Raw genomic sequence first — 12,652 nt, 5'->3', positions numbered from 1 at the left:
GTCCTTCAGTCTTTCCTTTGACATACAAAGGATTAAGTTAAAGCTAATCTGAAATTGTTTGTAGAAACAGACTTAGGCTTCTTTAAAACTGAAAACTAGCTTTTCAAATAACAGGAATGTTTTTACAAATGACATGTAACCTGCATCTTTTTTTGCTAAATAATGAAAAAACAAAGTTGCGCTTTTTTTCAGCTTCCATGATATTGAAGTCTTCTGAGTCTTTTTTGGTTGGTTGGTTGGTTGGTGGAAAATACGTGGTTTCCCTTCTTCCGGTGGAAGAACAAAAAAGGTAAAGGATATAAATAAAAGGAAATAATTAAAAATTCACATCCATTTCCTTCTGCACAGCAATTCTTTTCCAGAAAACACTTACATGGAGGGCTTGCTGATTCTTGTTGGTAAAGCCTTTTTGTTTCCGGGGGTTTATGGCAATCCTGTGCCTGGCTGCTGAGGTGTCCAGGCAGCCAAGGGGACTGGCCGGGATGGTGAAGTCAACAGGAAGGAAGCTGTTACCTCGTGAGCTGGGGGTCCCCAGAGTGGCAGAGGATGAAGGACTGATGGGCCTGGTGGAAGTTCCTGAAGGTATCTGTAAAACACAAACACGTCATTATACATTTTGCTTGGCCTACCCCCATCTCTGAAACAATTCCTTTGCTAGCTCGTTCCATTTCAGAAGCCTGAAATGGCTGTATCTTTGGACATAAATCCTCGCTTTAAAATGCATGCCTAACGCCATCTCTGCATAGAGATAGCTCAGTTTGTGTGTGTTCAGCTGTATGTAACACAAAAGTGAGAAATACCTGTCTCTCCCTCTCCCATAGTTAAGAGCCTCAGTCTGTCCCCTTCCCAGTTCTTACCTGAAAAATCATTTGCAATATATGCATGCACCAGCAGGAGACACTGGTGCAGTTTTTATAGCTGCCTTTTCACCCAATAATGTGACACAATGCAGGAATACATTATTAAAAAGCCACAAAAGTAGCCTGGATGCTTGCTCCTCATTATCTCTATTTCTAAGAAAGTTGCCATAGCCACTTCGCTCTTTTAATATCCACTTGCCCAGGAAAATCAAATGTTTCTCTCCCACAAGTATCCCAGAAGCATCTTCCAGACAGTGATATGGATCTCACCCTCACAGCAATCTGCTCTGGGGAACTAAACAACAGTAACCTTAGAGTATGCTATCAAAATAAAGGGTTTACAGAAGCGTTTGTAGAGAAACCCCCAAACATGCAGCTTGACTGGTTTTGTTACTGTTTGGAAACATAGATCAGATTTTCTGGAACACTTGCAAAATTTCACAGCCATGCCAAACAAGCTTCGTTCAGTATAACAACATACCTGCTATTTTGGCTTTGGCCATAAAGTTAGGTGGAACACAGCCATTTAACTGTGCTTGGCATGAAGATTTTAGTTTTGTTTAAGCATAGGACATAACACAGCACTTAAAGCATGTACGCTGATGAAGTTTTTAAGATCGTGAAAGCATCTTCCCATCTGACCTACAAAAATTGTCAATGTACATTACTTTGTATTTAAGGTAGGTGAAATTAATTTCCTTACTCTCCATTGAATTTTTTTAGTTCCTAGATCTGAAATAAACCACAACAGAATGTATTATGACAGATACAGACTCTTCTAATGAAAAATTTACACATTGTGAAAGAGAGAAAGAACAACACAGCTAACAAATAAGCAAACTATTGTTATAACGCTACAAGATTAAAGATAAACCTGTAAGGATCACTAGAACTTCCAAAATAGTAACATCATTACTAATTTCTATATAGAAATTCTTCTGCCTTTCAATTATAAAATTAGAGTTGTAAAGCATAAAGATAAAAACACCTGAAGCTAGTATCTCAGCTACTGCTGTAAATAAATGGCAAATTCCCTACTTTTTCCTGAGCGCTGACAGTTGGTATGTTCTCTCAAAGACAGTAGAGCAGACACAAGATTTCCACATCAGTGTTTAAGTGTAAGATAAATTTGATGTTTGTTGGTTATTGGGCAGTTGCAGGAGCCTGCACAAGGAGAATGCTGCAGCTAGGCGGCCATTTCCTGAAGAGTATTTATGCCAAAACACTGTCCTTAGCCCCACAAGCTGAGACCATTTTGCTTTTAATCAGTCCGGGTTGAAGATGCCAACAAGGAAGTCAGATTTTCGTGAGGGCTATCTGGCAAAGGCAGGGTAATGCTGGTTAATGTCTCTGTGAAGTCGTTTGCGGCTCACTTTGAGTGATAGCCTCACATTTAGCTTTAGATTAGTCAGAAAGTGGGTATTTATAAATGTGGAAGGCACTGAGAAGTTACACGGGTGAACATCAGGGTTTCACACAGAGGTGACAGCGGCATGAAGCTCTTGGAAAACCCAGTGAAGCAGCACAGGAAAAAGAAATGAAGTAACTATCATCTGCAGCAAGATCAATACAACACTAAAATGTAAACCACTACACTGCGTGTAACTTTAGATTGCTTAGGATCAAATGCTCTTTTTCCTTTACTAAATATACAAACTGTTAAATGGAATAACTGGTGTAGATTTCTTGGTGCTCTTCATAATTTTCCTCATCTATGGGATGAGGTTATTCAGTTTAACAACTTGTGTCTGCTATCTCAAATCCTGGTATTACATAAATAGTTTCAAAAGCTACTGAAAAAAATTATGATTATTTAGGAAAAGGTTTTTTATTTTAGATAAACATATTGGCTAAGATAATATCTGCTAATCCTAATTGGTGACTAAGAAAAATATTTGGGTAAAGGAACATACACAGTACTGTAGAGAAGCTAGACAGATTCCTAGTGAGTTGAGGAGAAAAAGGAAGAGCCTTTAAGTGGGGAATTCTGTGCAACATAGAAGACAAAAAAATTTCTCCTATCTCTGTCTTTCTTTCTCATAGGAGATGAGGCTGCAAGACTGAAAAAGCTCACGGACTTCAGAAATGGTTAGAAATGGGCTTTTTGCATTGTAAGGAAAAAACAGTATGCAGGTTTACAAAATGGAGCATTTTAGTCAAAATATAAAATGGGAGATGAGTTAATGAAATGTACATTGAAATAATGATAAAATATATACAAGAAGTTATTACAAATAATGACAATCCAAGTTACCTAGATCACTTGGGCCTCTAGAGTTGTGTGACTAGTAGTCTACTACGAGGGGTAGACATTGCTTTACCTTTCTGCCCCTAAAGCAAAAGATCTAGGAATGACTGAGCAGGTGTGTCTGATCTCAGTCACAGACAGGAAAGTTGAGCTGGTCTTGCCCAAAGGTTTTTCTCTCCTTTCTCAAAGGCTGGTCAAAGAGAGAGTGAAAGGGAAAGCTTCCTTAGCAGTGGGGTAAGCACCAACTGTTTGACCCTCAAGATGCTGCCCTGGCTGCTTAGGCTCTCTTCATCAGGAAGGAATCTTCCAGGTACCCTGCTACCTCCCCTTTACTTGTGGGCTATTCTCAGTTTCACAAAGGGTTAAACAGTGTTCTCTCTGGTGAGCTTCTCAAACAGGCATTCTGTACGGAGGACTGCAAAGCTTGGGCCAAAATGGCCAATAGGTATTCTGGACCCATAAATATTCACCTTCTCAGCTAGATGGCAGATTACATTGGCTATACAATTGCAAGGGCTATCCCATGAATCAGAACAGCTCTGTTGGAGTGGTGGTTGCCTTTCTCACTGGCATTTGAAGTCCTCATTGGCATAACTGTCGTCTGACTGGTCTTTCAGATATTATATCAACACTGGAGAAAGTTAATACAAGCAAACCTTGCAAGCCTGCCTTGAAATCGTGAGATAGGTAGGAAATCAACTCAGCTTCAAGCAGCAGGGTCAGTCAAGGTGAAGGTCCCCGAGGCTCCTCTACAAAAATATGACCTCCGTAAATTTTTCCAAGCTGGCCAAGGAATAGACTATGTTGTTCTGACAGCAGAACCTGCTGCTTCTGGTAGTCACTTATCACCCAAAGAAAACTGCAAATTAACACAGACCTTTTCCTGTGGAATATCTGGCATCAGAAAGGATGGATTCTGCAATTATTTCCCATGATAAGAAAGATGCAGGGGATTGCTCACAAGCCAATGCTGACAGGCAGGCATTATTAAGCTATTACTGCTGTTGGGTATTGGGGCCCGGGGCATGGAAGCTGAACTGAAGTGCTTTGCCTTGTCCAGTTTTCTGTCCTGTAACTTTACAGATTCGTACTGTGTCACAGGGCTGACTCTGATGTTCACACAAACCACTTACCAGTAGATTTCTGCCTCTCTTTATTTGGTTCTTATTCAAAACTCTGCAAAAGGTACATTTTCAGTATCGTTTGCATCACTCTGGACTGTTTATGAATTGTTTGCTAGGATACACTGTACCCAGAATAGATTAAAAAAAAAAGATTCTTGTACTAGCTCCATACAGACACCACACATGCTGCCTCATGAAGTTTATTATCAGGAAAAATAGCTATTTACCTGTTCATCTTCACTGTCTGTCCCGCCTAAACTCAAAGAGCTATGACGCTGAACAGAGTTGGAAGACTGTGGGATAAAATAAGGAAGAGGGTAAGTCAAGGGAAGTATCACATAGAATTATCTGGGACTGGATATCCAGTGCTAATTATAAGAAAACACAAGAGGAAAGACAAAGGAAAGGTCACCGAGTCCCTGCCTCACAGAGTAGGTTTCATTTGTTAACTGGGGATCAAAGATAAAGTAGGGGAGCTTTATCCTACTATGAGATATGCCATGAAGGTTGCCCACATGAGGCAATACATCTTATAAAGTTATTTTGGCTTATTGTTTTAATATCTTAAAATTTAAAAATGCTCACATGCTCACTCAAGTCCAAAATCATGCATGTGCTGTGAGAGGGCAATTCTTAAGAAAGAAACTCAAACATCCTCTGAGTCCCATCAGGAGCTGTTCTCAGACTCATAGGATTGTTGCTTTCCTGCCAATTTAACTAATATTGCCATGGTTTTAAGCTATTTCATTCCAAAAGTGGTAATTTTTTAAGATTCTGTTGCAGTTCCCCTTATTTTTGTTTTCCTGACTTAGCTTTAAAACACCCAAAACTCTTCCCCATTCAAGGGTGCAGGAAACTGCCAATCTCTTCAGCTCCATGAAGCAGGAAGACATAGGAAGTTTGTGCAGTGTGAGCACCTCAGCGCACCTCAGCTTGTTCTTGGACTGGAACAGTCACAGTAACATAACACTCACCAGTGAATAATCAGCTTTTTATGCTTTCTGCCATACAGACCTGCCAGGAGAGACTGCCTTGCCCAAAGGCACTGAGAGTCATCATATAACTGAATTTCTCTCCTCTTTCCTTAATGATACAGGTCACAACTGCCCCAGCACTGGTCCACATAAAAGCATAGAAAATTGTACTCAGAAGGGGTATTCATAAGGCCACTTCCTAGGCATTCCTCACAGTGACAACTCCACAATCCACCTAGGTAATTTGTTCTAGCTCTGACTGATCTGTGCCATCAGATTCTATCACAAGCAAGCAAAAAGGTCTTCCCCTTCTCCAAGCAGATTTTATCTTTTCTGTTCAGGTGGTCACTACAGTGACATAATGATTATACCTTGCTTGGTGAATCTGTCAGAACGTCATGAAGGGTTGAAATTTCAGGAGGGCTTCTAGGTAAACCATCATCTTCAGAAACAGCACCTGCATCTTCCAGTTTCTTTCCAGTTATAACAAGAGGAGGTGATCCAAGTCTGATGTTCTGCTGCAACTGAAGCTGTGGTTGAAAAGAAATTTAGACTTTCAATGGCATTATTTATAGTGGACATTTTGGACACTTTTACCCCAGTTGCTCCCGTTAGGCATGCAGAATGTCTTAGTTAACAGAAATACTTGAAAAAACAGACCGTTTACAGAAAATAGCCATTAATAACATTTTTTTTAGTTATATTCATCAAAGACCCATCATTAGAACTGGCTTTGGTACAAAAGTAAAATCGAAATCAGTTTTATTCAGTAAGTCACCGAAGACAGAATTTTCACCATTCCAGAAAATTTACATCAGTTTAACTCATTTTAAATTTAAAACTTTAAAAATTCTATATTTAATTATTCTTTAAATAATTCCACATATCCAGATGTCCCAAACAGTAACACAAAGTACTGTCAGTCAGCAGTTCCCAAGCCCAGGCTTATGGTGTCAGCTTTCCTTCACAAAGCCCTTCCAAATATTGAGAACTTGTCACCACTCCCTCCTGCACAAGTAGCCGAGTCCTACTTTTTATGCAATCATAGAATGGTTAGAGTTGGAAGTGACCTTAAAAATCATCTATTTTCAACTCCGGTGGCATGGGCAGGGACACTTTTCACAAGACCAGGTTCCTGAAAGTCCCATCCAGCCTAGCCTTGAAGACAATTTAATTCAATAGAATACAAATAATAATACAAAGATATTTTAATCTAATTTCTGGTCCACCCTAATTAATTGCTTGTTAATTTTCCCCAGCATTACATCCTGGTCCTCTCTACAGCAAGAATGATAACAGCAGCCAGGAACAACTTTGTTTGTAAAGGAGCATGGGTATTCTTTTCCAAGATTGCACAAAAGAATGCTCTGGCAGGCCCTGACTCCAGAAAAATAAAACAAAGTCTGCAACCTCACAAGCAGACAGATGTTCCCTCAAACTAAAAAAGGTCAGACCTCAGGAAACACCATTACTAAAATTCTTGGCTTAAGTCTGTCGGCTATGTCAAAGCTGGAATAGAAACAAAGTCTGAACAGAAACTTTGTCCTTCAACTAAAAACATCTCGACTGAATATTCCCAAGATAAATATGCAGACCTGTTTTTTCTGTTTCTTTGCTTATTAAACCAGACTAGGAAATTCTAGGCCTAATTCTGTCCTCTTCTGCAAGCTATGCATTCATGTATATCTCTGTAAAATAGATCTAAATAGCTGCCATTCTTATTCAGAAAGATTCACTTGGAATGTAATTCCTATGGATCTAACCAGCACACAGGGTAGCACAGCGTCACTCTTTAACCCACCAGTCCCCCAGTTCAAACAGCTTTCTTGCCCTATTACCCACAACAATCAAAGACGTATCACCAATAAGATCTGCAAAAGCAGGACTGATGACAAACTGCACAAAGACTGCAATATACAGGCAAAACAAGACATACAACATACTTGTGTACTTCATGGGAAGGAAAACACAAAAAGTCAATTTTGCTTTTCTCTCTTTTCACAACTTCCCATCTTTGATTTATTAAATTTATTACATGCAGACAGCAAAGTGTTGTGGGGAAAACTGAATTTACAGTCTGTCTTCTACTGGTAGAAGTTAAATTACATTGCTAAGAAAATAACAGCTTTTATTAGTGCTTGGCTTTTATTCTAACAAGAGTCAAGCTCAGAAAAAGGCTGTCTTTTACAGCTATAAAAATAGCGCTGGCAGTATTATGTTACCACGGAGGATGATGGATGGATGAAGAGAGGGCACAGTGGACTGGAGATAGCATGAAAAGAGCTTTTTTCCCCAACTAAGTTCTGTCATATATAAACATGATTTCTCCTGCTACTCCTATTGTTATACAAAAAATACCCTGAATTGAAGCTTAGCCTATTTTTCAGCCTTATGGAGGAACAAGTCCCTCTGTGCATCTTCTATTACTTAACATGTGATGCAATTGTGTTTTGCAACATGAAGCTCACACTGAGCAAAGAAGAATTTCAATGGCCTTTGGCTGCCTTATCAACGGTTTGTTTTCAGTCTCTGGAAAAACCTTAAACTTTTATCTCAGTGCTCTGAGCCGGGCAGTTATTTAAATGCAATTAATATAACCAACAGTTGATAAGGGAGCTGTCAAGGAGGGTTCAGCATGTGCCTTGGAAGAAGGAAATGACCTAGCAGAACACAGTATCCTTTGCTGGCAGAGATCGGAAGAATAATGATATAAATAAAGCTGTCACTAAGAGTGTCCTGACATATCCATCATCCCACACAGTTACACAGCTGTTGGTGCTAGTATGTACAGTGAAAACATCATGGCCAGAATTGCCAGAAAGAATAACATATATATAACATAATATGTAAAGAATAACAGTGTAAGGGACACACTACAGTATAAATAAATAAATGGCCTTAAGCCAAAAGCAGTGGCTATAAAGTAAAGAATGGAAATCCCATTGGATGCTCATTAAGGAAAGTTTCCAAGAGCCCATGAACTGGATTCATGTCACTCACACACTATGAGACCTGGGCAAGGCTGAAAGCACCAGGATTGCTCAAGGATTCAGCTTCCAAGAGGAAGAACAGACCCAAAAGTAGTAGCTTTGTACACTTTAGTCAACAAAGTCTTAAAGCATACAGCAGAGGCATCAAGCAACAGTTTCCTAGGAGACAGCTAATACAAAGCAGCACTATGAATGAGGGGAAGATGTTCTCACCTGCAAAGTTTTCACTCTTCCAGGTGTGTTTTCCTGAGATAACATGTCACCTGCCACACTTTCTGGTGCAGACTCAAAAATGAAGACGCTGTCATGGGACAAGGCTTTGTTTCCCATGCTTCCTTTGGGCCTGGGAAGGAAGGAAGAGTGGTCAGTGCACTGGGTACAGCCCTCCAACTCTTCCCTGCACCACTTCGCCAGGGCAGAGGGATCACAGAGAGGCCAGGGTGGGATGCACCTAGCTTAATTTCATATTTCTGTATGTTAGCTGTCTAAGGTAGCCACTGCTAGCTCCTTTTATATTCAGAAGGGAGAAAGAAACACTTCTTAGTATGCTGATCAAATGCAGGTGTCTCTTTTCAGAGGTACTTATCATCTGCATTGAACACTCAGGCCAGTCTCTGTGGACTAGAGAGGGAGTCCAGGGCGATTAGGTCAGATGCTGGGATTTAGTTGTATGCATGCCACCCTGAAAGATGTCTACAGCGCAGAGGCGACAGGAGTCTCCTACCCTCCTTTGGTGGGAATGTGCTTAACATGAGACATTCAGGATACAACCTTTGCAGCCTGGTGTGCGTCATACCAGCCAAAGATTGTAGATTATTTTTCCTCCTCTTGTAAATGCGGGCACAAAATGTAATTCCACTACATTAACAAACTTGACTTAAATCCTCTCGGGTCCAGCAATAAAACCAGTTCTGTTTACCTGTATCATGAACATCGCCGGATCCCAAGCATATTAAAAAAATGTAGATGGGACGAGTGTCCATGGCCACAGTTACATACCTATCCACAGCCAAGTTAAAGTACCCAGGAAAGATATTTCTGTGCTTCTGTGCTCACTGGGTGTTCAGCCCGCTGAAGCACTGATGAGATCCCACAACAGCTGTTAACTGAATTGTTATCAATTGAGATTGATTGGGGTTGGGCTATTAAGTTGTGCAGGGCACATTTTGCACTTGGGTGGCATGACACGGAAAGCTCCAAATCTTTTATTCACCAAGTTCCACCAGCATAGGCAGGCACTGTCTGTAGATTACTTTGTCCAAAATACCACAAGGATGGCCTCTACCAGGATTTCATTCTAGTACTTAACTGGAAAACAACAGAGAATACTCATGTTGTTGGCTTCCAGCCTCATAACCCACAAGTTAGAAGGATTCCTTGGCTCAGCTGCTGTGCAGGCAATGCTCATTGCCTCTGAAAGTTTGACTCTGGGTAACAGGGGATGATTAGGAACAGAACTCTGACAAGGAAAATCCCATAAGTCTAACACTCTTCTGCAAGGAAATCAAATAGAAGAGGTATCTGCTATTTGTCTAACCCCAGATTCTCTTTTTTTAGAAGAAATCCCTGAAAGACAGTGAACTTTCATAAAGTAAATACACCATGTAAAAATGCCAAACAAATTACTCTTTTTTTCCCTCCTGTACCTCCCTTCTTTACATCTCCGGAGACAACATCTCCTTTGTCTGCTTGACTAACCCTCCCACTGCCCCAAAAGTGTAGTTAATCAGCTGGGGCCTGTGGGGGGACAGCCACTGGCACCGGTGTCGCTATGGCTGGAGCCATGGCTTTCGCCGGTACATAGCGTTTACCCTGGCGGGTTTCAGGGAGTGTGATGTAGTCAATTTGCCAGGCCTCCCCAAATTTATATTTCAGCCATCGTCCCCCATACCACAAAGGTTTTAACCTTTTAGCTTGCTTGATTTCAATGGATGTTTCACAATCATGGATAACCTGCGCAATAATGTCCGTGGTTAAATCCACCTCTCAGTCACGAGCACATTTATATGTTGCATCCCTTCCTTGATGACCTGAAGTATCATGGGCCCACCAAGCTACAAACAGTTCACCTTTATGTTCCCAGTCCAAATCTGTCTTGAAAATCTTAGCAGCTTGGTCCACTTGCTGATTGGTTCGACTCATGGGTACGTGGGCATCTACACAGCGTACTTTCACAACTAGTTTCCCTAGATGATCAGCAATACTCTGCCATAATTCAGCAGCCCAGATGGGTTTACCTTTGCGCTGCCAGTTGCTCTGCTTACGCTGCTTTAACCACCCCCACAAAGCATTGGCCACCATCCATGAGTCAGTATAGAGATGGAGTGTTGTCCACTTTTCACGTTCAGCAATGTCTAGGGCCAGCTGGATAGCTTTTACCTCTGCAAATTGACTTGATTCACCTTTCCTTCAGTAGGTTCTGCAACCTGTCGTGTAGGACTCCATACAGCAGCTTTCCACCTTCGATGTTTTCCTACAATACTACAAGATCCATCAGTGAACAAGGCATACTGTTTCTCATTACCTGAGAGTTCATTATATGGTGGGGCTTCCTCAGCACGAGTTCCCACCTCCTCAGGTGGCATTGTGAAGTCTTTGCCTTCGGGCCAGTTTGTGATCACGTCTACGATTCCTGTACGATTGGGGTTTCCTATTCAAGCTCGCTGCGTGATTAAGGTAACCCACTTACTCCAAGTAGCATCGGTGGCATGATGAGTAGAAGGAACTTTACCCTTGAACACCCAGGCCAGGAGCGGTAATCAGGGCGCCAGGAGAAGCTGTGCTTCGGTACCAATTACCTCTGAAGCAGCTCTAACTCCTTCATATGCTGCCAAGATTTCTTTCTCAGTTGCGGTATAGCTGGCCACGGAGCCTTTATAGCCTCGACTCCAGAATCCTAGGGGCTGACCTCAAGTCTCCCCTGGTGCTTTCTGACAGAGGCTCCAGGTAGGGCCATTGTCCCCGGCTGCGGTGTAGAGCACATTTTTAATGTCCCGCCCTGTTCAGACTGGTCCAAGGGCTACTGCATGCACAATCTCTTGTTTAATTTGCTCAAAGGCTTGTCGTTGCTCAGGATCCCACACAAAATTATTTTTCTTTTGAGTCACTTCATATAGAGGTTTCACAATCTGACTATAACCTGGAATATGCATTCTCCAGAAACCCACAATGCCTAAGAAGGCTTGTGTTTCCTTTTTGTTAGTAGGTGGGGACATAGATGTTATTTCGTTGATCACATCCGTTGGGATCTGGCGACGACCATCTTGCCATTTAATTCCCAAGAACTGGATGTCTCGTGCAGGTCCCTTGACCTTACCTCTTTTTACAGCAAAACCTGCTTTCAGAAGAATCTTGATTATTTTCTTACCTTTCTTGAAAACTTCTTGTGCTGTATTACCCCATACAATGATGTCAACAATGTATTGTAGGTGTTCTGGAGCTCCACCCTTCTCCAGTGCAGTCTGGATCAGTCCATGTCAAATAGTAGGGCTGTGTTCCCACCCCTGGGGCAGTCGATTCCAGGTGTACTGGATGCCTCTCCAGGTGAAAGGAAACTGGCCTGCACTCTGCTGCTGAAGGAATAGAGAAGAATGCATCAGCAATGTCAACTGTAGCATACCATTTGGCTGCCTTTGACTCCGGTTCATACTGCAGTTCTAGCATGTCTGGCACAGCAGCACTCAGCGGTGGTGTGACTTCATTCAGGCCATGACAGCCTACTGTTAGCCGCCAGTCTCCATCAGACTTTCGCACTGGCCATAGAGGGCTGTTAAAGGGTGAGCAAGTCTTGCTGATCACTCCTTGGGTCTCCAGCCGACGAATCAGGTTCTGGATGGGAGTCAGAGACTCTCGGTTAGTGCGATACTGTTGTCGATGCACCGTGGAAGTAGCAATTGGCACCTGCTGTTCTTTAACCTTCAGCAGTCCCACCACAGAAAGGTCATCTGAAAGACCAGGTAAGGCACACAGCTGTGTAATATCGTCAGTCTCTACAGCTGCTATACCAAAAGCCCACCGATACCCTTTCGGGTCTTTGAAATACCCTCTCTTAAGGTAGTGTATGCAAAGGATGCATGGAGCATTTGGGCCAGTCACAATAGGACGCTTCTCCCGTTTCTTCCCATTCAGGGTCACTTCAGCCTCTACTGCAGTCAGTTCTTGAGACCCACCTGTCACTCCAGAAATACTAACAGATTCTGTCCCTTTATGATTCGATGGCAATAAGATACACTGGGCACCAGTGTCCACAAGGGCTCTATACTTCTGTGACTCTAATGTGCCAGGCCATCGAATCCATACAGTCCAATAAACTCGGTTATCCCTCTCCTCCTCCTGGCTGGAGGCAGGGCACCTCCACTGTTGAGAACAACAACTACAATTAGAAGTTGAGTTCCTGCGAGGACTGGAGCATCACTTACCATGGACTGGAGCAACCTTCCTCTTGCAGAAATTCCTT

At 42.0% G+C, this 12,652-nt stretch overlaps 1 protein-coding gene across 9 annotated transcripts in view; it reads right to left on the bottom strand.

Moving 5' to 3' along the window:
* Positions 1-12,652, bottom strand: part of KIAA1210 (KIAA1210 ortholog) — a 68,646-nt gene that overhangs the window by 14,142 nt on the left and 41,852 nt on the right. For 7 of the 9 annotated variants that reach the window (XM_054214019.1, XM_054214018.1, XM_054214020.1 and 4 more), the window contains 4 exons: positions 8,410-8,539; positions 5,578-5,736; positions 4,460-4,525; positions 374-586 (listed from right to left, as the gene is read on the bottom strand). In XM_054214019.1, coding sequence (XP_054069994.1) covers positions 374-586; positions 4,460-4,525; positions 5,578-5,736; positions 8,410-8,539 — 568 coding nt within the window. Of the gene's footprint in view, positions 1-373; positions 587-4,459; positions 4,526-5,577; positions 5,737-8,409; positions 8,540-10,720; positions 11,601-12,652 lie in introns of those variants that run through there. The other 2 variants (XM_054214023.1, XM_054214016.1) reach the window with 2 other exon arrangements.

This window comes from Rissa tridactyla, chromosome 9 (assembly GCF_028500815.1).
Source record: "Rissa tridactyla isolate bRisTri1 chromosome 9, bRisTri1.patW.cur.20221130, whole genome shotgun sequence".
In the NCBI taxonomy this organism is placed as follows: Eukaryota; Metazoa; Chordata; class Aves; order Charadriiformes; family Laridae; genus Rissa; species Rissa tridactyla.
Note: the sequence above shows the minus strand (reverse complement) of the source record. Positions and strands in the feature narration are given on the sequence as shown.